General features: G+C 36.0%; 1 protein-coding gene across 6 annotated transcripts in view; it reads left to right on the forward strand.

Moving 5' to 3' along the window:
* GRIK2 (glutamate ionotropic receptor kainate type subunit 2) overlaps nt 1–26,821 on the forward strand; it is a 662,286-nt gene that overhangs the window by 382,705 nt on the left and 252,760 nt on the right. For all 6 annotated transcript variants that reach the window (XM_043592016.1, XM_043592013.1, XM_043592015.1 and 3 more), the window contains 2 exons: nt 16,941–17,084; nt 19,496–19,603. In XM_043592016.1, coding sequence (XP_043447951.1) covers nt 16,941–17,084; nt 19,496–19,603 — 252 coding nt within the window. The remainder of the gene's footprint in view (nt 1–16,940; nt 17,085–19,495; nt 19,604–26,821) is intronic.

A 26,821-nucleotide genomic window follows, 5' to 3' on the forward strand; every position in this document is an offset into this window, starting at 1 on the left:
TCCCACCTCCTCTTTTGTTTATATTGGCTTTATTCTCAGACTGGAGCACAGAGGTGGCATCAAGGTTTACATCCATTGATATGGAATTCCAGGAGAAAGACCGCACCTCTTTCTCAATGGCTCTCTCAAAAGGCTTTGTGTCTTTTGGCCAGGCCTGGAGCAGTAGTTGTTAGGAGGACTGGGATACCTGGAGCTAAGAGATTGGGTCAGGAAATGGACTCAAGGGGACAAGGTTCTGCTTCAGAAGAAGAGATCCTGTGAAGATGCTGTGAAGAATTTCTATTACCATTTTTTATAGAGTAATAGCACAATACAAAAAACAAAACACGCAATAGGAGCATGAAAAGTTAAAAGGATACGTGAAAATATGATTTATTTGCATATCTATTGTTTTATTTTTCCAGAAGTGTCTTTATTAATTTCTTCCCTATCCTTCAGGTCATACTTAAAATAGATATTTACTAGAGGTGCCTGGGTGGCTTACTCGGTTGAGCATCTGACCCTTGATTTTGGCTCCTGACTCTGGATTTTGTCTCAGGGCATGATCCCAGGGTCGTGGGATCGAGCCCCTGTGTCAGGCTTTGCACCAAGTGTGGAGGCTGCTGAAGATTCTCTTTCTTCTTCTAGCCCTCTCCCCAACTTGTGCTCTCTCTCTTTCTCTCTTAAATAAAAATAAATAAATAAATAAATAAATAAATAAATAAATAAATAAATCCTTATATAGTAAGGCTTTTGAAATTAGTATTTACATGAGCACTTAAACTCATGAACCCAAATTTATGGTGTATTTTTGGTTTGCGTATTTCTAGATCTCAAATTAGAAATAATCAGTCTATTAACACCATAAAAATCAATTTCAGTTCATCGTATTGAAAAAACAAAATGTAAATAATATTGATGAATATAAATATTTAAGTGCAAGAAGCTAATTTGAGCTCCAAATATCAAAACAATTGGGTATACTAGAGACCAGCTGGAGATACAAAGAATACTTCTCCTTGATATTGACTCTTTTCTAGATCAATAGTAGTTCCAAATGTAGTAAAAAGCAGACAAGATTTAACAGGGCCTAAATTATTAAGGGTAGTGCATTGTTGCTAGAGAGTTCATTAACAATCCCATCAATACAGTGTTCTTCATGGACGTTAGTAAGAGCTTCATGGAACATTTTAAAAGAGAATGAGATATCTCAAAGGACTGATCTTAGTTGAAAAAATTTAATTAGGTAAGAATAATTACATTAGTTAAATGAAACTTTTAATTGAAAACCTGTTGCATTTTCTAACCTGCTTCTCAGCTTTCCCTAATCATTTATATTTGAAAAGTGAAGAGTTTCTCTACATAGTGTTTGAGAAACATCTAAATACCCTGGAATTTGTATATAAAACTTTAAAGGAAATTAGAAATTGTGGGAGTAAAAACAAACAGGATTTTCTGCTTGGGAAATGCTGCATTTTAAAGATATATGTAGGAAAGAAAGAAAATTATATAGAAATATTCATGGTAAATACATGTAATTCTTGGAAATAATGCAAAATAGTCCTCTCCTAAACCTTTCACAATTGTAATGTTAAAACTCTGTGTACTGAATTTCATACGTTATAAAGCTCTAAAAGCTTACAGGGATATATTGCTGTTTGTAGAATTATTTTCTTGAGTGTTGTTAAGGAAAATGTCATCCAGCAAGAGTTCTTGGAAAATTGAAAGCCTAAAATTAAATAATATAAACATAAAGGGTCAAGGAAAACTCAAAATTAGCATAGATCACATTTTAGATTGTATTTTACTACTTGTTCAAAATAGGTTAATCAACTGTCACTACTTTTTGGTTGCTTTTAGCTTAAGCCAGAGGGCATTGGTTTGAAGAGACAGAGACATTTATTTAAATTCACAAATTCACGGAGACATGAAGCAAATGAATCTTTTAATTACTCATGGCATTAATCCTGGCCCAGACCATTCTTTGCTGAAATCCAGCAACACTGTCATCTGGTACTATCTTCTTCACTTGATTTTCAGAGCATTTACTGAACTTGAATTTTCTTTCTAACTCATCAATTTATGAAGCTGAAACCCATTTGGTTCTTTTCTCTTCTCTTTTTTTGTGTCTTCCCCTTTAACTCTTACCCCTTTTTAGCCTTCATGGGTGCTGAATACAAAACAGGTAGCTACAAAAATTCATATTGCTTTTAAAGATCTTTCATCATGCAGTTTCTGGTGTCTCCTTTCACTCAACTAATCTGCAGTAGAGGGATATCTCTGATCAGTTAAAAAATGTGAAATATAGGCATATCCATGCTCTTACTATGTAAAAGGAGACAAAAGAAGATAAAATCCTGGGATCTTAGTGAATGAATTTGGATAGGAGAAAAGGGGTTTTATTTTTCCTCTGTAGAATATTGGGAGGCCAGGGTGGGTTTTACCATGGATGAGTAGTTTGGCAATGAAGTTAACCAACAAAGGAAATGGAATGCAAGTGTTAGAAGATTTTATTGGGCCCCACAAGACAATGGATAAAGAAAGGTGACTTTTGATATCCATTATTTATTAATTTATATGAAATGTTGGTAGAAAAGTTTATCACACGAGCACATAAAGCTTAAAGAATTATGGGGAGAAGATAGATAAATTAAGATAATGATTATATTGAAAAAGCCAAAATAAAGTCGGAATGAAATGTAAGTTTCCTAGGAATATGAATGTAAACCATAAAACACCTTAAAATCCAACTGGTTGCAGCCCCTCTTCTTACAGATAGAGAACCTGAAGACTAGAACAAGCACAGGGCAGATTTGTCTGGTGTGTAAGTGTCTGTCCATTAGTGGCCCTTCTTTTAGTAACAAATGCAAGATACTATAATACTTTACTACTTATATTTATTCTTAAATTTGAAACCTCTCAGGTAACATGGGTGTATGCAGGATTGTGGCTTTTTATTTTTTGGATTTTTGTTTTTGAGCTCTGAGTTGTGGCATTGTGTACACATCACACTTCATAGGGATCACATTGTTGTTGTTGTTTGGTAATTTCCTTTCCTCTCCTCTCCCTTTCAGAACTTGGTCTGCTTTCTTGAACAGCATGAGTTCTGTTCCCTCATTTAGGGTAACAGTGGGTGCAGAAGGGTTGAAACATTATGCTTTCTAAACCAGTTCCTTGTTTTGGACCATATCCATCTTGAAGAGATTACCGCTCTTCTGGTGATCATCATCATCATCGTCTAACACCTGCCTATGCACCATGTGCCAGAGACTGTGCACACTGCTTTAATGTATTATCTCATGCAGTCTGTGTGGGCCACGCAGCTGCTGGTAAAGAACTCTGTTTCAGAGTAGTACAATGAGCCGGCAGCAGAGAAAGCATGATGGCAGCTGCAGTGTAACTGGGAGAATTGTCTCTGACAATTGGCTCCCGACTGGGTCTGAGGGCATTTCTTCTTCAGTCCCCTCAGTTCAGTTAGCGGACTCTGCGCACCTGCTCTGAGCCGGGCAGAGTGCTGGTGCAGCGTGCCAGCTGAATAAGCAAACACCAGCCTGCCTTCCATGTGTGATCCTCACCCTTACTCGGAAGGGTGGATGATTCTCTGTCCCCTTTAGACTTGTGCTGTCTGCACAAGGGAGCTCCAGAGGTCAGAATCCACCCTTTCCCCAACTGCCCTTAATGTCCGCATCTTCTAATTGAAGATAATATTTGTAATTGTTTTTCTCCTGGAACTCTCTGGTTTTTAAAAGTGATTTTCCAACAAGCACAAGATAGGGCAGATCATCATTTTTTATGTCCAATTATAAAATGTGAAAACAAGGCAAAGGGGATTTAATTTTTTTATTATCTGTTTTAGATAAAGGAGCAAGTCAATGAAATGAAAGAGCCAGAATTCATAAACTTAAATTCCATTTGTTAGACCATGCTGCTTTTTGTGCTGTGCGCTGAACTTCAGGTGGGAATTCAGGAATGAGCAAAATCGGAGACAGAAGTTCCAGAATGGATCTGCCACCTGCCAGCTAGCATTCAGATCTCAGAGGGGACCTGCCTGCACTTATTTAATGGAAAGATAAATGTGTTCACGGAACTGTTACTATAAATTCATTTAGAAACGGGACAGAGGCTGCACTCACATTCCTCCCAGGTCTGAGCTGCTGGCAGATTTGGTTCACTGTACCTCTGGGAGGTAATACATTCTAGCTAGGTGGCAAAGTGTGATTGTTATTCAGAGTTTCCTAATACCAATTTCTTTTACAATTTAAACGAACTTTTCAGTTCAATTTGTCAAATTATTGAAAAATGCTTTTATACACTTACTATGGGCATGGCAGTGTATGGAATACTACACAGGGTATTACAAAGAAAGGCATGGTTATTACCCAGAAGATGCTTGTGATCTAGAAAGAAAGAAAAAAAAAAGGAAGAAATATAAGCAGTTTTATTAAAACTAGAGTGTGCAATGAAGGAAGAAGATACAGATCAGTGATGCTTAGTTTGGGAGGATTCTAGATACTTGTAGAATAAAATGATATCTATGAACCATCTTTCCAGAAAAGTCCATGATCACTCTTTAATTCTATCTAAGTCTATCTGCACTAAAATTGGCATACTATAAACTTCCCACATTTGAATTATACAATTTTATAAGTTTTGACATATATTTGTACCCATGAAACCATCACTAAATCAAGATAGAACATATTTATCGTGTCATTCTTAAGAGTGATTACATTTAAATGTAAATTATTACATACAACACTGGGTGTGTTTGGAACCTAAGCCAAGAGCCCTGATGTGCAAAAAGTGCTTAAGCAGAATGACATGGTCACAAATGTAACTCTGCTTGGCATAATAGAGAAAATAAATTAGGAAAGGTTACGCTCCAAGTTTCCCCAGTGACAATTCATTGTCGGTACCCAAAAGCCACATTTCTTGAGGGACAGAGGGATGCTTTTTGCATTGGAAAGAAAAATAAATATTTTTGACAGCCTTTTTTTTTTTTTGCTAAGGCTTTAGAATATCTGAGAGATTTTATGTACCAATATTCCCTGGTGAGTTTATATGGAGCTCAGAATTGTTCATTTCTAACTGTTTGCTTCATGAAAATAAAAGCTATGTTTAATTTTTTTTGTAACTCCTATCTCTCCCAGAACTTTACAAAGGAGATGTTTAATGATGATGATTACAGTGACCAAAACCAGAAAATAACATATGCAGTCAATTTGGACATGCTTGCTAATAACTACTTAGTTCCAAATTCTTCTGTAAATGAAATCTAAATATATAGAAATGTTTTAACCATTCACAGCATCTATGATTATTCCTGCCTTTATATATTGAGAAATGTTTCAATTATACATACAAAGTCAAAAATATTAAACAATGGTAATTTTTATCATTTGAACTTCTGAGAATATCTAATTTCCCTGATTCTTCAATTATTTAAAAATGTATAGTAGACTTTTCCAGAGCATAAAAGAAATATAAACTGTTCTTTCAATACTTGAAAGTCTCATCAGGCTTAAGATTGCTTGAGATAGATGAAATCACACTGGGTGACTAAACCAATTTCCGTGGCAATAGCTCAGCCATAGAAATTAGCATTTGTCATTCTTCCACTTGCTTCCCTGTACACGCTCCATGCCTAAAAGTGATTAGACTAGGTATAAGATAAACCCAGCAACAAGTTAGTGAGATGGTTATTGCATATTTAAACTGTATGCGAAGCCACTTCTCATGCTCTTTTCAAGACACCCATTTGGTGAGATCACTACAGTTTTATTGAAATATGTAGGACTACATCACACAATTTTAAAGGTTTGCAAAGCAAGTTTTTGCCTGACAGATATTCTTTGTAGGTTAGCTAACTTATTTTGGAAAGAAAAATAAAGTTTCAATTCCAGTCTAGTCTTAGGTAGGCTCTCAAGGGGGCTCCTATTAGTATCAATAGACATTTGACCTTGCAGTGAAGCTTGGAAGTTTGCACTTAGATCTGTCTGTACCTACCTACTCTGCTCTTCCTTGAAAATGGAATTATTACATGGGCTGTATTCCCATGGCAAAGAGATATTCTAGCTTTGCGATAAGTGTGATCTATTTATATATAAGTAATTATTCTTTTTTTTTTTAATTTTTTTTTCAACGTTTATTTATTTTTGAGACAGAGAGAGACAGAGCATGAACAGGGGGAGGGGCAGAGAGAGAGGGAGACACAGAATCGGAAGCAGGCTCCAGGCTCTGAGCCATCAGCCCAGAGCCTGACGCGGGGCTCGAACTCACGGACCGCGAGATCGTGACCTGGCTGAAGTCGGACGCTTAACCGACTGCGCCACCCAGGCGCCCCATATAAGTAATTATTCTTAAAAGAGAGACAATAGGACAGACTGTTTTATCTTCATTGCCAATTTTTTTCTCTGCTTAGCTTTTGTCTTTGTAGTTTAGGATGTGAGTGACTCCAGCTTTATCCAAGCCACTTATGGATTTTAATAACCAAATTGTACACATATTCCATTTTAAATTAATTGGTTAAATGACAGTTATGTTTAACTCTGAGGCTTTCTTTAGAGGTAGCTATTCTGTAAAAGAAAAAAAAATCTGACTTGGGAGCCAAATAAACTTTTATTTGAATCTCAGCTGAGAGACATACAGTTTTTGGGACCTGAGGACATAATTGTCTGGTGTTCAGCAGAACTTCCAAAGATATGAGACTTGCTGCCATCAGTTTATCCTGCATTGCCTTTCATAGTTTCAGTGGGAATATGGCTTAGGAGAGGTAGTTGGTTATGATAGTTCAGACAGTGGTTCCAAGAATTAGGTCTTGCCTGAGTCTTGTTTCTAAGTCCTATTTCTGCCAGAGTTTTGTTATGATAGTTTGGACAGTAGTTCAGAGAACCAAGCTTTGCCTGAGTCTTATTTCTCAAGGTGATGAGACCTTGAGACAATTACTTTAACCTTGCTAAGCTTTAGCTTCCTTCTCTCTAAATTTGTAATAGTAGTATCACTGAAAACATACCCTTGGTAGAATTAGATGAGACAATGCACATAAAGACATTGACCCAGATGTGTGGTATAGAGTTAAGAATGCAATGTAATTTGATAACAATAATAATATTATAAAACTGATAAAGTAATTAACCTGTGTGTCTCCTCTACTTTATCCCTCTTCTGTTCCACTCCTCCTCCCTTTTTTTCTTCCTGTTTTCCACCAAGAAGAAAGTCAAGGCAAGGGACTATAGTGTCAATATGAGAAGGTGGAAGGCTTAGGAAGAGCAGCTCAATTAATTTCTACACTTTAGAGTTGGGACAAAGAGACTTCCATTAAGCCTAATCTTGTAAGACACTCTAGGACCTTTTCTTTTGAAAACCTCCTGAGCAGCAACTGCATGGAAGAAATCTACTTTCACAAAATCATGATTAATATTAATAACTTCCCAACAACCTATTATTGACCCAATCCCATATTGATGTATCTCTTTTTTGTGATATTGTAGTATCAATTCTCCACAATCTACATTTCCTTACTCTGCAGTCCATTTTTGTTGAGTACTGCTTTTTTTTTATTATTATTTATTATTATTTTTTTATTATGAAATTTATTGTCAAATTGGTTTCCATACAACACCCAGTGCTCATCCCAACAGGTGCCTTCCTCAATACCCATCACCCACCCACCCCCCATAAACCCTCAGTTTGTTCTCAGTTTTTAGGGGTCTCTTATGTTTTGGCTCCCTCCCTCTCTAACCACCATTTTTTTTTCTTCCCCTCCCCCATGGTCTTCTGTTAAGTTTCTCAGGATCCACACAGGAGTGAAAATATATGGAATCTGTCCTTCTCTGTATGACTTATTTCACTTAGCATAACACTCTCCAGTTCCATCCATATTGCTACAAGGCCATATTTCATTCTTTCTCATTGCCAAGTAGTATTCCATTGTGTATATAAACCACAATTTCTTTATCCATTCACCAGTTGATGGACATTTAGGCTCTTTCCATAAATTAGCTATTGTTGAGACTGCTGCTATAAACATTGGGGTACAAGTGCCCCTATGCATCAGTATTCCTGTATCCCTTGGGTAAATTCCTAGCAGTGCTACTGCTGGGTCATAGGGTAGGTCTATTTTTAATTTTTTGAGGAACCTCCACACTGTTTTCCAGAGTGACTGCACCAGTTTGCATTCCCACCAACAGTGCAAGAGGGTTCCCATTTCTCCACATCCTCTCCAGCATCTATAGTCTCCTGTTTTGTTCATTATACCCACTCTGACTGGCATGAGGTGATATCCCAGGGTGGTTTTGATTTGTATTTCCCTGATGAGGCGCGATGTTGAACATCTTTTCATGTGCCTGTTGGCCATCTGGATGTCTTCTTTAGAGAAGTGTCTATTCATGTTTTCTGCCATTTCTTCACTGGATTGTTTTTCGGGTGTGGAGTTTGGTGAGCTCTTTATAGATTTTGGATACTGGCCCTTTGTCCGATATGTCATTTGCAAATATCTTTTCCCATTCCGTTGGTTGCCTTTCAGTTTTGTTGGTTGTTTCCTTTGTTGTGCAGAAGCCTTTTATCTTCATGAGGTCCCAATAGTTCATTTTTGCTTTTAATTCCCTTGCCTTTGGGGATGTGTCAAGTAAGAGATTGCTACGGCTGAGGTCAGAGAGGTCTTTTCCTGCTTTCTCCTCTAGGGTTTTGATGATTTCCTGTCTCACATTCAGGTCCTTTATCCATTGTGAGTTTGTTTTTGTGAGTGGTGTAAGAAAGTGGTCTGACTTCATCCTTCTGCATGTTGCTGTCCAGTTCTCCCAGCACCATTTGTTAAACAGACTGTCTTTTTTCCATTGGATATTGTTTCCTGCTTTGTCAAAGATTCGTTGGCCATACTTTTGTGGGTCTAGTTCTGGGATTTCTATTCTATTTCATTGGTCTATGTGTCTGTTTTTGTGCCAATACCATGCTGTCTTGATGATAACAGCTTTGTAGTAGAGGCTAAAGTCTGGGATTGTGATGCCTCCTGCTTTGGTCTTCTTCTTCAAAATTACTTTGACTATTCAGGGTCTTTTGTGGTTCCACACAAATTTTAGGATTCCTTGTTATAGCTTCGAGAAGAATGGTGGTGCAATTTTGATTGGGATTGCATTGAATGTGTAGATAGCTTTGGGTAGTATTGACATTTTAACAATATTTATTCTTCCAATCCATGAGCATGGAATGTTTTTCCATTTCTTTGTATCTTCTTCAATTTCCTTCATAAGCTTTCTATAGTTTTCAGCATACAGATCTTTTACGTCTTTGGTCAGGTTTATTCCTAGGTATTTTATGATTCTTGGTGCAATCGTGAATGGGATAGGTTTCTTTATTTGTGTTTCTGTTGCTTCATTATTAGTGTATAAGAATGTGGGGCGCCTGGGTGGCTCGGTCGGTTAAGCGTCCGACTTCAACTCAGGTCATGATCTCATGGTCTGTAAGTTCGAGCCCCGCGTCAGGCTCTGTGCTGACAGCTCAGAGCCTGGAGCCTCAGATTCTGTGTCTCTCTCTCTCTCTGCCCCTCCCCTGTTCATGCTCTGTCTCTCTCTGGCTCAAAAATAAATAAACCTTAAAAAAAAAGGAATGCAACTGATTTCTGTACATTGATTTTGTATCCTGTGGCTGCTGAATTCATGTATGAGTTGTAGCAGACTTTTGGTGGAGTCTGTCGGGTTTTCCATGTATAATATCACGTCATCTGCAAAAAGTGAAAGCTTGACTTCATCTTTGCCAATTTTGATGCCTTTGATTTCCTTTTGTTGTCTGATTGCTGATGCTAGAACTTCCAACACTATGTTAAACAACAGCGGTGAGAGTGGACATCCCTGTCATGTTCCTGATCTCAGGGATAAAGCTCTCAGTTTTTCTCCATTGAGGATGATATTAGCTGTGGGCTTTTCATAAATGGCTTTTATGATCTTTAAGTATGTTCCTTCTATCCCGACTTTCTTGAGGGTTTTTATTGAGAAAGGATGCTCAATTTTGTCAAATGCTTTTTCTGCATTGATTGACAGCATCATATGGTTCTTATGTTTTCTTTTATTAATGTGATGTATCACATTGATTGATTTGCGAATGTTGAACCAGCCCTGCATCCCAGGAATGAATCCCACTTGATCATGGTGAATAATTCTTTTTATATGCTGTTGAATTCAATTTGCTAGTATCTTACTGAGAATTTTTGCATCCATATTCATCAGGGATATTGGCCTGTAGTTCTCTTTTTTTCTGGGTCTCTGGTTTAGGAATCAAAGTAATGCTGGCTTCCTAGAATGAGTCTGGAAGTTTTCCTTCCCTTTCTATTTTTTGGAATTGCTTGAGAAGGATAGGTATTATCTCTGCTTTAAATGCCTGGTAGAATTCCCCTGAGAAGCCATCTGGTCCTGGACTCTTATTTGTTGGGAGATTTTTGATAACTGATTCAATTTCTTCTCTGGTTATGGGTCTGTTCAAGCTTTCTATTTCTTCCTGTTTGAATTTTGGAAGTGTGTGGGTGTTTAAGAATTTGTCCATTTTTCCAGGTTGTCCAGTTTGTTGGCATATAAGTTTTCATAGTATTCCCTGATACTTGCTTGTATTTCTAAGGGTTTGGTTGTAATAATTCCATTTTCATGTATGATTTTATCTATTTGGGTCATCTCCCTTTTCTTTTGAGAAGCATGGCTAGAGGTTAATGAATTTTGTTTATTTTTTCAAAAAACCAACTCTTGGTTTCATTGATCTGCTCTACAGTTTTTTTAGATTCTATATTGTTTATTTCTGCTCTCCTCTTTATTATTTCTCTTCTTCTGCTAGGTTTGGGGTATCTTTGCTGTTCTGCTTCTATTTCCTTTAGGTGTGCTGTTAGATTTTGTATTTGGGATTTTTCTTGTTTCTTGAGATAGGCCTGGATTGCAATGTATTTTCCTCTCAGGACTGCCTTCACTGCATCCCAAAGCGTTTGGATTGTTGTATTTTCATTTTCGTTTGTTTCCATATATTTTTTAATTTCTTCTCTAATTGCCTGGTTGACCCATTCATTGTTTAGTAAGGTGTTCTTTAACCTCCATGCTCTTGGAGTTTGTCCAGACTTTTTCTTGTGGTTGATTTCAAGCTTTATTGAATTGTGGTCTGAAAGTATTCATGGTATGATCTCAATTCTTGTATACTTATGAAAGGTTGTTTTGTGACCCAGTATGTGATCTATCTTGGAGAAGGTTCCATGTACACTCGAGAAGAAAGTATGTTCTGTTGCTTTGGGATGCAGAGTTCTAAATATATCTGTCAAGTCCATCTGATCCAATGTATCATTCTGGGCCTTTGTTTCTTTATTGATCCTGTGTCTAGATGATCTATGCATTGTTGTAAATGGGGTATTAAAGTCCCCTGCAATTACCACATTCTTATCAATAGGGTTGCTTATATTTGTGATTAATTGTTTTATATATTTGGGTGCTCCTGTATTCGGTCCATAGACATTTATAATTGTTAGCTCTTCCTGATGGATAGACCCTGTAATTATTATATAATGCCCTTCTTCATCTCTTGTTACAACCTTTAATTTAAAGTCTAGTTTGCCTAAGTATGGCTACTCCAGCTTTCTTTTGACATCCAGTAGCATGATAGTTCTCCATCCCCTCACTTTCAATCTGAAGGTGTCCTCAGGTCTAAAATGAGTCTCTTGTAGACAGCAAGTAGAGGGGTCTTGTTTTTTTATCCATTCTGATACTCTGTCTTTTGGTTCGCGCATTTAGTCCATTTACATTCAGTGTTATTTCTGAAAGATATGGGTTATAGTTATGATGTCTGTAGGTTTCATGCTTGTAACGATGTCTCTGGTACTTTGTCTCACAGGATCCCCTTAGGATCTCTTGTAGAGCTGGTTTAGTGGTTACGAATTCCTTCAGTTTTTGTTTGTTTGGGAAAACCTTTATCTCTCCTTCTATTCTGAATGACAGACTTGCTGGATAAAGGATTCTCGGCTGCATTTTTTTTTTCTGTTCATCACATTGAAGATTTCCTGCCATTCCTTTCTGGCCTGCCGAGTTTCAGTAGACAGATCCATCACAAGTCTTACCGGTCTCCCTTTATATGTTAGAGCATGTTTATCCCTAGCTGCTTTCAGAATTCTCTCTTTATCCTTGTATTTTGCCAGTTTCACTATAATATGTCATACAGAATATCGATTTAAGTTATGTCTGAAGGGAGTTCTCTGTGCCTCTTGGATTTCAATGCCTTTTTCCTTCCCCAGTTCAGGGAAGTTCTCAGCTATGATTTCTTCAAGTATACCTTCAGCACCTTTCCCTCTCTCTTCCTCCTCTGGAATCCCAATTATGCATACATTATTTCGTTTAATTATGTCACTTAGTTCTCTAAGTCTCCCCTCATACTCCTGGATTTTTTTATCTCTCTTTTTTTCAGCTTTTTTTTTTTCCATAATGTTATCTTCTAGTTCACCTATTCTCTCCTCTGCCTCTTCGATCCGAGCTGTGGTCACCTCCATTTTATTTTGCAGCTCATTTATAGCATTTTTAGCTCCTCCTGACTGTTTCTTAGTCCCTTGATCTCTGTAGTAATAGATTCTCTGCTGTCCTCTATACTTTTTTCAAGCCCAGCGATTAATTTTATGACTATTATTTTAAATTCATTTTCTGCTATATTGCTTAAATCGTTTTTGATCAATTCGTTAACTGTCGCTACTTCCTGGAGTTTCTTTAGAGGAGAATTTTTCTGTTTCCTCATTTTAGATAGTCCCTGGAGTGGCGAGGAACTGCAGGGGTCTTCCTCTGTGCTGTCTGGAGTAACTTGCGTTGGTGGGCGGGGCCACAGTCAGACCTGATGTCTGCCCCTAGCCCACCGCTAGGGCCACAGACTGGTGTGTACCTTACCTTCTTCTATCCCAGGGGCAGGACTCAATGTGGAGTGGTGTGGCCTCTGTCTGGGCTACTTGCACACTGCCAGTCTTGTGGTACTGCTTCGATGGGATCTGGCATATTAGCCAGGGTGGATCTTAAAGTGTACAGCGGCAGGAGGGGCAGGCTCAGCTCGCTTTGCCTTCAGTAATTGCTTCGGGAGGGGCCCTGAGGCAACCGTAGGGAGGCAGACCCGTGGGAGGAATGGATCCTCAGAAGCACAGCACTGGGTGTTTGAGCTGGGCAAGCAAGTTCCATGACGGGAACTGGTTCCCTTTGGGATTTGGGCTGGGGGATTGGCGAGGGACATGGGGCTTCCCAGTGCCTTTGTTCCCCGCCAAGCTGAGTTCTGTCCTCTGGGGCTCAACAACTCTCCCTCCCGCTCTCCGACCAGAGCTGTTGACTTATAACATTCCAGATGTTAAGTCCCACTGGCTGTCAGAACACACCCTGTCTGGCCCCTCTGCTTTTGCAAGCCAGACTTTGGGGCTCTGCCTTGCCCATTGAGCTGACCCTCCATCACCCTGACTCCCTCCCACCAGTCTGTGTGGTGCGCACCACCTCTCCGCCCTTCCTACCCTCTTCCGTGGGCCTCTCGTCTACGCTTGGCTGGGGAGAGTCCATTCTGCTAGTCTTCTGGCAGTTTTCTGGGTTATTTAGGCAGATGTGGGTGGAATCTACATGATGAGCAGGACGCAGTGAGCCCAGCGTCCTCCTTCACCACCATCTTCCCAGTGGGTCTCGAGTATTTACTGCTTTATTGAAAACATAATATGGATTAATGCATTCAAGTACTTATTGATATTTCATGTTGTAACTTCAAAAGCATTTACACTATTTTGCTTTATTAAATATAGAACTCTGAGCAAAAAAAAAAAAAGAGAAAGATATGAACTCTGCATAGATTGTATGGATTTGAATCCATCTCCACCTCAACATGCTAGGAGCTTAGGCCAGTTACTTAACTGTTCCTTGACTTAATTTTCTACTTAATACAAACTCAGTGGATTTCAAGTGGATGATGGCTATGAGAATTAAAGGGAATGGTTTAACGGGAATGCCTCATACATACTGAATACTAAATGAGTGTTAACTAATGCTATTACTAGTAGAAGACACATTTTCAAGCATTCTTGTGAATGCGTTCTTGTGAAAATAAGAAAAACATTTTTGAAACACTAGAGTTTTCTCACAACTTTACAAAGGTGAAAGAATTTGTGTACATATAGATTTGTAAGTAAGACAGTGAAGTTGAGTCTGACAGGATATCAGGTATATACGGAAAATATCTCATTATTACATAAAATTACCAAGTTAAAAGTAGGACAACAATAAATAAGTAGAGAGTAGTTTCAGAAGTTCTGTGTATTACTTTATCATAAATCAGCATATTTTAAACTGGAAATTCAAGAAATAATTTGATTAGCAAATTAAGTACTTATACTTTTTTCTCCAATATTTCTCTTATATTTAATAAATATTATCTTTCTTTTTAAAATTTTGTTTAACTTTTATTTTTTAAATTTATTATTTATTATCTTTTATAATTACATTTAAAATCATAGATCTTAAATAGTTTTATTATCAGCTAGTGTGTCCTCTGATCTTGACACTGAAACTCTGTTGCAAAAACAGTTTTTGAACTCTTAAATTAGTAAAATACTTTCTCAGCATTGCCATTTTAGATAAGATTACTATTCTAGGACGTTCATATAAGTCATATAAGATCATGTAAGTCATATAAGATCACGTAAGTAAATCATGGCAGGATGGTAGTAATATTGTATTGATGTTCTTTTAGTTACTTTTGTGGGAATAGATAAAAATTTTTATCTTAAGAATTATTGAATGGTATTCAGCAATCTTCTAATTTCAAAAAAAAACTGTAGAAAAATACATAAAAAGAAAACATTAAGTTCCATTAATTATTAACTGTCAAGAGTAATTATTGGTTTCATTTTGGTGTATTTTTTTCTTTTTGATCTGCTGTTGTTGATATAACATGTAATATGGTGGTTAAGAATACTAGCTATGAGCAGAGAGTCTGTTTGAATCTGGGTCTTTCCACTTAATCACTGTGTGACTTTGCCTAGTTACTTAACATCTCTCAAAGTTGGTTTTGTCAATTGAATGGGAACAATAGTGGTGCTTTTATTAAACCATTATTGTGAGAATTAAATAAATTAAATAGTACATAATGAAATACATGAAGATGTATAATAGTTTATGCTGGACATACAGCTCTGTTATCAGTGTTTACACTTAGCATCATATCACATGCAATTTCTCATCTAATTGATTATTTTTCAAAACATAGTTTTTAGTTATATGTAATATCATTGTGATTTTATTGTGTTTCCTTAATTTGAACATTCAGTAGGTTTCCACTTTATAAATAAAAATAAATCATGTATGTAGCTTTTGTCTTATCCCTGATATCCTTATGGGAAATTCCAGAAAGAAATTACTGGGTTAAAAAGAACATGGATATTTTTAAAGCTTCTTTTGCAAGTTGCAAAATTGCCCTTTATCTTTGTAGTGTGTGAAAGTGTTCATTCCTCTCCACCTTTGTTAATGGTGATTTTTTTTTAAATTTATTTTATTTTAAAATCAAATGTGTCTTTCATATTGTGGTAACTGTTTTTATGACCACCTGTGTGCTGTATAAGATATGTCCCCTGAATGTTACTTCAGGCCAAAGACAAATATCAGTCTAATCCTCAGGCTCATGATGTATGCCTGTATCAACTCCATGATTCTTTTTTCACTTTGCAGCCATCAGAGTATGTGAAAGTAGTCAGCTGGTATTTACAAAGTGAAGGTTATGAATCTGAGCTATATTCCCCAAAGATTTATGAACTATAAAATGGCATTATTATTATGTTCTGTCATTGCATTGTGCTCTTTAGCCGTCTTGCATTTTATGTGGTAAAGCTCCTTAGGATCCATTTGCATGAAAGCTACTGTGTGTACTCATTTTGTATTGTATTGTGGCAAACGCTATAATCTACGGGGTTCCTATCCATTTTGGAATTCATTTCACAGCTCACTAATTGTGTGAATGAGAAGAGGAAATATATGCTTTTATTCCGAAGCATGCCAAGCAGATGGCCCAAAGTTCATTTCTAGCAGTACTATCAGTGTGGCCCTCTTCTGTAGGTAGTGAGCCTGGCATCCATCCGTCAAACACAATGTGAGGCTCCATTTAACACAGCCGCTGACGGTCATGGAGCCTCTGGTTTGTTTCGACTTACAAACATTTTATTTTTTATCATCAGTTTCTAAAGTGGACAGTCATTTGAGCAGGTGCAAACACAGAATTCATATTCGTTTTACTTGAGAAGACAAAATGAACTTTTATTCATATGGAAATTTGGGGGAAAAGAAAACAGGACAGGGGATTAAGCTTAGTTTCTTAAAAAGGGATTAATACATGTATTGAGATTCAAAACAGTAGCATTCATTTCTGAGATTGAATCTTCTGAAAAATTAAATTGAAGAAAAGATCAGGGGTTATAACGAAGCTTTTTAGGTGAATCTCCTTTCAAATCTCTTTTGTTCTTCCTATACAAGAAAATTGTTTATTCACTTTTATATACAATATGTAATTTATTTAATCATTTAAAATGTTCCTAATTGCATTCATTGTATGTGTGTGTGTGTGTGTGTGTGTGTGTGTGTGTGTGTGTGTGTGTATGTGTGTGTGTGTAGAGACAGAGTAAGACAGAGAGAGAGGGGGTGGCAAAAAAATAAAATAATGAATGTCTTCACACATTTCCTACTTCAACAAAGATACTAGGATAATATGAAGTTGGGTTATTACTTCAGGAAAGGGAGAATAGGTCAAATGTTCTAATGGAGCTGATATAGTAATTGATAACAATACCTTATTTAAGAGAACCAGATCATTGGAAATACTGTTTCCTCACTTACATAAAGATAAACTGAGTATTTGTTTCTCTTACCTCTTCCTTCTCTCCCCTTCCAAACCTCCTGTCATGGGTTTCACATGTTGTATTGACTCCATATTTCCTTTTTCTTGACTTTCAGACTGACGCTGCTCTAATGTATGATGCTGTGCACGTGGTGTCTGTGGGCGTCCAACAGTTTCCCCAGATGACAGTCAGTTCCTTACAGTGTAATAGACACAAACCCTGGCGCTTTGGGACCCGTTTTATGAGCCTAATCAAAGAGGTATGTCAGGAGAAGCACATGTGCCTATTCTCTTTTGTCCTCAAGGTGAATGATTTGAGATTAGTTCAGTTTTCTTCACAGGTGAACTTTTATCTTTTAATTAAACTTACTTTCTTCCTCCGTACAAGCAAAATTAACAATTTTCAGCTCAGGTCATGATCTCACAGTTTGCGAGTTTGAGCCTGGCATTAGGCTCTGTGCTGACAGCTCAGAGCCTGGAGCCTGCTTTGGACTTTGTGTCCCCCTCTCTTTCTGCCCCTCCCCCATTCTCTCTCTCTCTCTCTCTCTCTCTCTCTGTCTCTCTCTGTCTCTGTCTCTGTCTATCTCTCTCTCAAAAATAAATAAAAACATTAAAAAAAATTTTTTTAAAGAATCTCCAGTTCCTTGGCAAAGAATACCTATGAATTTTCCTTGTGTAATTTTTAACATATTCTCAGGTAGGTGAAATGACACTCCCTGAAGAATATGTAGTTCATTTATTTGTTTCACATTCTACATTTACATCTGGTTTAAAACTGAACATCAGAGGGCTGCAAACATAGTGCACAGACTTGGCTAGTTGAAGAAATGCTTTCTGAATGCAGCATCTGAGTACTGAGATGTGTGTTCAACAGTCATATAAGAAACAGTTGTATGAAACTCACTATTATATTTATTGTAAGGTGTTGCTGAGGACCTTGTCCATTAAATCACACAGTGTGCCTCTTTTTGAGGACCAACAGGAGACACTCCTCTCAGGTTTCACTGCCATGAAGAGTTGCTTCTCCTGGGCAGTTGATATGTCTTAAAATATGGACCCTATGTATTGTGTTTAGATCACATTTTCTTCATTGCTTTGGTCACTAGGAAGGTCAGAGTTAAATTTGTGATTCACTGTTATTAGTTGTGCATTTTCACCTGATGAGCGTTTCCTTATACTGCCTTTATCCCAGATTTGTTTTACTATCCTACGCTTCTACTTCTGTACTTTTTTAGTGTTCATTTATTTTTGAGAGAGAGAGAAGCAGAGTGTGAGCTGGGGAGGGGCAGGAAGAGAAGGAGACACAGAATCCAAAGCAGGTTCCAGGCTCCGAGCTGTCAACACAGAGCCCGACGCGGGGCTCGAACTCACAAACGGTTGCGAGATCATGACATGAGCCAAAGTCAGATGCTTAACTGACTGAGCCACCCAGGCGCCCCAGTACTTATTGCTCACAATGTCTATTTTTGTACTAATATGCATTTTTGTTAATCACCTGAGGTTATTATTTTTGGAAGATTTTGGGTTAACAATATTTTTTCTTCCTTATTGGAGACTGGTTAACACATGTTTAAACTCAGTGATGACATGTTGTAATATGTATGTAGATATGTATTGTAATATTTTCTGTTTTATTTGTAATTTATCAGCCTAAAACTGTTTTGGGATCCCTATACATAAGTATAGAAATACACAGAACCTAAGAAATGTATTAATGATATCCATTTGTAGTGCTTATTGAAATGTTACCTATAATCTATTTGGTTTTATTTGTTTGGATCTTGGTGTATATTCTTTCAAACATTTAACTGTAAGTATACATTACTTAAAGTTTTCATATATAACGATTTTTCTAAACTATTTCTAAATGGCAAATATGGAAAACATTAGTGTGTCTATGTAGCTAGCAGAATGAGAAAACTTTTTATATTAAAACTAAAGCTCAAAAATTTGTTTACCTGTGATGGGTGAACCCATTGTATAACTGGAAAATTTTATTTCCACTTCCTATTACATGGAAAGCTCTTTTTACATGAAGTATAGCTAGATATGAAGTAATTTGGATATATTTCTCCCAGTCTCACTTAAGGGAAAATAAAGTAATAAGTTAATTATTCTAAGAGGAAAGTACATAATTGAAGTTGTATAACATAGGTTTTCCTAAATTCATTTTCTTTCCTTGTAATAAAATAAGTTTATGTTCATATTAGTATGAATTTAGGAGTGGTATTTTATAATAGTAATTCTATTTGCAATCTCCAGTGAGACATTCACTATCTCATTTATTATAATACGTAACTAAATTATTGTCAGTTTGCTGAAGGAAGTTTGCTATTTAAAACATTATCTTCAAATTTCTCATAAAAAGTTATACCTACAAAGGGCACTATTTAAAATGAAAAATTTGTAATAAATTCCGCATTGTGACTAAGATAATTTCTGTAGAAAAAAAATCCTCTGAAGTTCAGAAGAGAAAAAAATGTTTTAAAAATTAGTAGTGATGTCAATTTAGGAGAAGAAAATAATGTTTGTTATTTTTTGTGTGAAAAATGTTTTATCTTTTTTCTTTCTTTCTTTCTTTCTTTCTTTCTTTCTTTCTTTCTTTCTTTCTTTCTTTCTTTCTTTCTTTCTTTCTTTCTTCCTTTACTAATCCATTTTTCTTTCCCTGTAGGCACATTGGGAAGGTCTCACAGGCAGAATAACTTTCAATAAAACCAATGGCTTGCGAACAGATTTTGATTTGGATGTGATCAGCCTGAAGGAAGAAGGTTTAGAAAAGGTACTTGAGTCATTCAACTTATTTACTTTAATTATTAAATGAAACATATCTTACTGAAGAAATAGCGAAATATTCCCTCTCTTAGCCACATTCCATCAGCATTTAACTTTATTGAATAACTCTTAAGAATACATCTTCAATTTGTTATATTGAGTATAATAATGGAGACTTAGTATTCAAGGATAATGGGTGTCTTAAGACAATGAAATATTTTATTTTCTCACCCAGGTTTTTCTTATACCATGAGATGCATATCATCTTTATTGACCTTAAGATTTAATACAGTAGTTAAAAAATATTTATACTTTTGCTTGCCTAGACTTTCCTATTTAGAGCAGGTCTTAAAAAAAGAATTAAATACAGAAGTATGTTTCCATAGCTGGGTCATATTCATGTGAAATGTCTGAATTCATGTACACAAAATAAATTAGGTATGAACATAAATACACAGAATCTTACTTGATTCTGTTTATAGGGATTGAGGTAAGTACAGACAAGGATTACAGAATTGGGGTATATGCTTACTATAAAATATAGTAGTGTAAGTTTGTTTATATTTGTGATGCTTTCTTATTATGATAGACCCTATAAAGGAAACATTAGAGAATCTTTCTGTAGGTTCTAATGTGGATTATAGACAGACTCTGAATATAATGGTTACCAGGTACATGTGATGATCAGTCATTCTGATAAGCTATACATGTTACCTTGAGATTTCAAAAATAATTTTGTACACTCCTCTGAAATTTGAAATTTTGTTTTGATTAATTACACACAATCTTTATCTTCACGGGGCTTTTTATTTAGAGTGATCAGATAACACATTTGTGAATAAATACAATGGAAAAGTGTTTCAAGCTTTAAAAGAGCGATGAAAGACTATTTCTGACAAAGGATATAATTAAGTATAGAGTCATAGTATATGAGGTACTTTGAACTAGGCTTTGAATAATGGAGAATTATTGATTAGTAGAGATTGAGTCATTGCAAAAAGAGATAATAACATGTGTAAAGACATAGCATAGTGTTTGATTTAACATGTGTATATGTAGATGCACACTCAGTGGGATATAGAGCTAAAATGCTAGATTTAGGTCATAAAGTGAGCACCATGTTGAAGTGTTTGCAATGTATACAATACAAATTCAAAGGCCTATGAGATGCATTGGAAGATATTATAGTTTGAAATTATTTTAATATGAAGCCATGAAGTTAAAACTATTCTGAGAGTGGAAGTGAGAGATGAAGAAAGAGTAACAGAAGGCAGAAACTGAATCTTCATCAGTGTTGTTAGTTCAAGGAAGAGCAGAGCATTGGAACTATGATTGTAAGGAGTAATGGGGGAGCCAGGTGGTAAAGGTAGAAGGAGCCAATGATAAAAGAATAAATCAAAGATTGATGAAGAAATTAGTGGGGGAAATTGTCATTAGAGAGAAATTGGAAAAAAATCTGAGAAAGCACGTAAGGTACTGATATTGAGTGAAGGCAAGTTAAAGAGAAAGGGAATTAAAAGTTCAAATCAAAGGCTTCCCGTATCTTCAAAAATCAGTACATGAGTCATCAGCTAAAAGATGGCGGTGGGATTTAGATTGGTCAGATCTTAAGAATAATGGGAATTTTTTTGTAAATGCCATTGTGAGGGATTTGACTTTGAGTAGTAGGAGTAAATTGCTGCTAAGTAGCAAAATGTATTCATATTTTAACTTAGTAGAATGGTTAAGAAATCAAGGTGTGGATTCAGACAGAATTGGGCTCAAATCCTTGTTCTGCCATTTACTATTTATGGACAAGTTTCTTAATCTCTCCAAAATAAAGTGTCTTCAACTACATCAGGGGGTGATGGCAGTAGCTAATTCAAGAAAACTAATGAGTCTTGCTGACTTTACTTTTACTTTGTCCTGAAAAATATAGTTACCAACCCATAGGTGTAAAGACAGAGTTCCTACTTTGATAGAGTTCACAGTTTGGAAGGTTCAACAGATGTGATCCAAGAGTTTTAAATTACAATTACAATTCTGTCACAAGTGTGTGAACTTCACCCTTCTACCCAAGTTGTCTGTGCCAAATTCCTCATCTCAAAAATTGTAGAGTGCAAAGGGCTTCCCTCTGGGACAGACTGAAGTGAGAATATCATGGCCTCTGAAAGAACCTGTAAATACAATCTTTATAGGTGTCAAGGCTAGGAATTTAATTATTCTCAATTCTATTTTATCATGACTGGGTGAGGAAAATGAACAAAATAATGTGTAAAATGTTGGTTTTATCCATTACTTCTCCTCATGCCTACCACCTTTTCCTAGCTTTATCTTGGTAATCTTTGTCCAACACACTTCATTTATTCATTTGATTCTCTAACAAATATAGAGTGAACCTCTATTTTGTGCCCTCATGAAGGTTATACTCTAGTGAAGGAAATCTGCCAATTATAAATGGACTCACAAAAGTATAATATAGGATTATGCAGTAATAAGTGTTAAAAATAAAGATGACTTTTTAATATGTCATGAAAATCATAGATTTTGGATCACTTTCTGAAAGGTGAACATTAGGACTGAAACAGTTAATAGGAAGAAGTCCATGCTTCTGATGTTAACAACTGTGGAGCAGATAAACCAGAAAGGAACAGGTTTGTTTCCAACAAACAGAGAAAGGTGAGGCATGTTTAAAGATCTGAGTTTGGGGTTGAAGTGTGACTATGAACACATCTTTTCCACTTACTGCCCAGAGATCAAATTGAATATTTTCCTTGGGACCGTGATTAGAACCCAGCCCATTTAGCCATTGTCTAAGACGGATCACTAATACTGCACACACAGCCCGTTGCGTCTTTCCATACACGCTCTCCAGGCCATGGGAGTGCCTGGAGAATAAGAATAAGGGGGTTAGGGGACTGTAGGTGCCGTTCCAGATTTTGTCTACCTCAGGCAATAGGACAGTTTGTTTTCTTTAAGAGCTTGGTATTCAACATTCAAGAATACGAGAAGGAATATAAGAATAAGTAGTTTTCCCAGCTTGAATTCTTCTGGTCAGTTTGAAGAACATATTGCATATTCTACTTCCAGAATATGCTTAGAATCCATCTATTTCTCTTCACATCCATCGTTGCAATCATAACCAGGGTACCTTTCACCTGGGCTTCTACATCGGAGCCCCAATAAGCCTCACTTTTCTACTCCCCCTTACAATTCATTCTTCACACAACAATAGCTGGAGCAGTGTCTTTAAAAGTAAATCGATCCATGTCCTTGCTCTGTTTAAATCCTTTCACTTATTTCTACTGTATTCGGATTAAAATCCAAATATAATTTACAAAGTACTGCCTACCTCCCCTCTCACCTCTCATCACCATCTTAGATGTTTTTTATGCTTTAATTACACTGGCTTTTGTTCATTTTTACACAGACACAAAGCTTTCTCTATTACTTTGGCAGTAGAGTTTTCCCAGCCTGGAAAACCAACCCCTAGCCCTTTGCCTGGCTAACTCTTACTCATCTTGGGCGCGGGGGGGGGGGGGGGGGGGAGGGCGCTGGTGTCACAGATTAAATCTTTCTTTCTTAGATAGATGTCCCATAAGCCTAAGCAATTTTAAGTTTTTCATAGCGCCCTGTACTTTTCCTTCCTGGCACATATTACAATGTGTTATTATGTATTTATGTGTACTTTTATGAAAAAAATGACCATGTTCCTAGCCAGTCCTATTAGATAGAAAAAAATTGCCCCCAGTCCTACTATTTACATATTCAAGGCCTAGCAAACTCTTTGGCACAAAGTATATCCTCAAGAAATATTGACTTGAATGAATGAAGGGTCACGGTCACCATGAGAATCATAAAAGGTACTTCACATAGAATGCTTATTCAAGTGTCTGGTGCAAAGTTGTTTTCCTATGGCACAGCATTAAATTTTTTTTTTCAGGTTTGCCCCACACCTACACAGTGAGAACAGAGAAACCCAGTAGTTAGTCAAAGGGCTGGGGTTATGAGTCAAGGCTTCAAGGCGTACAGGATTTTAGAGTATAGGAGAAGGGATCACTGAAGTCTGAGCTTATAAGGATGCACAATGCATCCCACATAGCAAAGTTTAATCTTGTCATTCCAATTCTTATCAAAGAGTAAAAATAATTATTTATATAAGTTCCCCTTTTTCATCATATAAGTTTATGGTGTGGAAATAAACAAAGACCACTTAAATGAGAACAAACAGAAGTTATTCAGAGTTTCCTCTAGCCACCATCACTTGCATTTGGCAGAGATGCAAAGGTGGGCAGGTCAGTGGAAAAACTTTATCGTGGAAAAAGAGGCCTCAGATGTGTTCTGATTGGAGATTGTTGACATGAGGAAATGAGATGGGCTAATGAGAAGCAGGGCATTTAGGGTGATTGTTTTGGAGGGCATATTTGAGCTTCTCTGATTGATCCTGAGTTGGAATGGTGGCAAAAAATAGGGAAGCTGGGGGTTATTGAATGAATTTTGACCATTTTGGGCTGATATCTTAGAGGTTGTGGTTGGCTTCCCATGTTGTTTGCTCCAGAGGCTCAGGGTCAAGTTCTATTTTCATACATGGTCAAACTGTTGTCTATTTGTATATTCAGTCTGTCAATGGAATTACTGAAGTTACTTGACAGAAGAGGAAGAAATAGAAAAAATAATAAGGTCAAGAAAAATCGACATTAGGAAAATAAAAATGTCTTCATAACTGACAATAAAATGAGGTTTTTTAGTTTATATTTTTTTGAATATGTAAGCAGGATATGATTTACCACTGGAAATGGTTTAACCTTACTTACCTAGTCCTTTGAAGCTTATCTATGTCCTTAGGAAAGGCCAGGTTCATTTGGAACAAAAGACCTTATTAAATGGCATAAGAGGTTAAGAAATATTGACCTGTTCAATAGTCACAAGGACTCTATTTAGAGCAAAAACAATTGGAAGCTTTTACATAAGACAGGTTTGAATCGAGTTGATGACACTCCAGGATAATAGTGCATTTCCATTGCACGGTGAGTTATCTAGAGATCATTTTGGGGAAAATAACCACTTATACTTAAAAAAATTTTTCCAAGAAACTACAATGCAATAATAAAATCACTTATACATCTGAAACTAGTATAACACTGTATATTAATTATACCTGAATTAAAAATAAATAAGTAAAATAATAATAAAATCAGTTAATCCTACCACATGGTTGAGTTTTCTTACTGAATGTACTTTGTGACTACTATGTATGTTATGTGCTCTCCAAAAAAAACCCCAAAAATAAAAAAAAAAACAACTACAAAAAAGGCTCTATTCAAATGAATTTTTATTGTACTAGAGAATACTAGCTTCCAAGTAGAGTGTTGAACTAAAATCATTCTTGTATAACCCTCATGGCTTTTTTCCAGCATCAAACTTTGCTATTTGTTTTGGTTATTTTGCTGACTGCCTCTTGAATGTAGTATTTATATTAAATGTTAAAATAGAACTTGGAGAACAGAATTTTCTGTCTTCTCAGTGGAAAGAGTCTAATCCTTATGAAAAATTGGCTTTGTGTATTAATTTTATATTAATTTTGAAAAAAACCATAAGGCTAAAACCAATGCATTTCTCTGGCCAGATATGGTACTAAGGAGCCTGGAAATGTTTAGGACTATGAACAATAATACGGTGTTTGCCTCAGCATGTTTTTTATAATAAAATCAGCTTCTAACTTGTATATCCTTAGGGGAAATTTTGAAAAAAACAAGTGGCTACAAAAGGTCATTTTATGAAATCTATGTTTGCCAATTTCTACAAAGTTAAGAATTTATACATATATATATATAAATATATATATATAAAATATATATATATAATATTTATATATGTATAAATATACATATACTATATATAATATATATAATATATATAATATATATAATATAAAGCAAGATAATCCATACTTGCAAACTTTTATAAAGTATAAAATTATCATATTTTACTTTCAAGTGAAGCTCCATTTCAACTTTTGACATCATTTTTTTCTGAATATTTACCGCTTGCATTTGGGCCCACTTGTAGAAACTGGTGTCAGTAATCCATAGACTTCTTACTGAAAACTCAAATATTTTCACAATGTATGAAGAGGGTGAGAATTAGTAGCGAGACCCTGCCTGCCGAAATTTACAGGCCTAGATGTTCCAGGATCAGAACACGTTTCAAATTGCTTTTTGAAAAACTTTTTATAGAACATATATATTTTTAGAACAAGTGGTAATTTCTATGGAAGTCTTTACTATTGACCTTTCTCTTGCCTGTAGAATCCTGTACTCATTAACTCCCTATGAAAAAGGTGTCTGAATGGAATTTACAGTCTTCAAAATTTATCTAAGTGTGAAAATCCACACTAGATAGGTGAGAACTATTTCTTTGATAGATTTCTAGATACCTGATGCATAGTAGTTTTTATCTTTCTCTCTTTGATGGCATTTGATACATATATCCTGGTTCCCATGACAACAGTGACCCCCAGCTTTCCCAGGAATTGAGATTTCTTTTGCTTCTCTGTAAGAAAGCAATGCTAATGGTGATGTCGACTAGTCAGAAATGTGTTGTTTGCTTCTTAAAAAGCAAAAATGCATCCTAGGCAGGATCCAAGCCTGAGGTTTTTCTTTGGAGATGTTAACCATTTAATTTGTCTAACTCTCATTTAGAATTCATTATATGCCCTATCTCACAACTGTACTGTACCGATATTTTTGGTGTGTGCCAGTATGTTTATAGTCACTATTTTGCTTGATGACTTTTAACCTTCAGAGTGGTAAAATATTTAAAATAACTATTTACAGATGATATTTATGTTTGGAAGTCAATTGGATTATTTTATTTGAGAGCACACAATTCCTTATTTTGGCCCATCAGAGAATACCAAATATTGACTTTTTTTCTTGTTTTGGCCCATCAGAGAATACCAAATACTGACTTTGAATTAAGCATGTATAGTAAATATAATTTTTAAAGCATTGGTTTGATTTTAATGTAATCTCTGAACTACATTTTTATTCTTGGAAAAATAGTCCTTAATTAATTGAACGTTACCACATTGTTATATTTGAGAATAGTTAATTAATTGATTCAAATTTTACTTAAAAAATAAAAACACCACCTGCCTCTAACTCTTTGTTAATATTTATGGTTGTCTCTGCCCTAGACAAAAATAAAAATCCTAAAGGTGAAAAATCTATGTTTAGATTAGTCA

Source organism: Prionailurus bengalensis, chromosome B2, assembly GCF_016509475.1.
Source record: "Prionailurus bengalensis isolate Pbe53 chromosome B2, Fcat_Pben_1.1_paternal_pri, whole genome shotgun sequence".
Taxonomy (NCBI): Eukaryota; Metazoa; Chordata; class Mammalia; order Carnivora; family Felidae; genus Prionailurus; species Prionailurus bengalensis.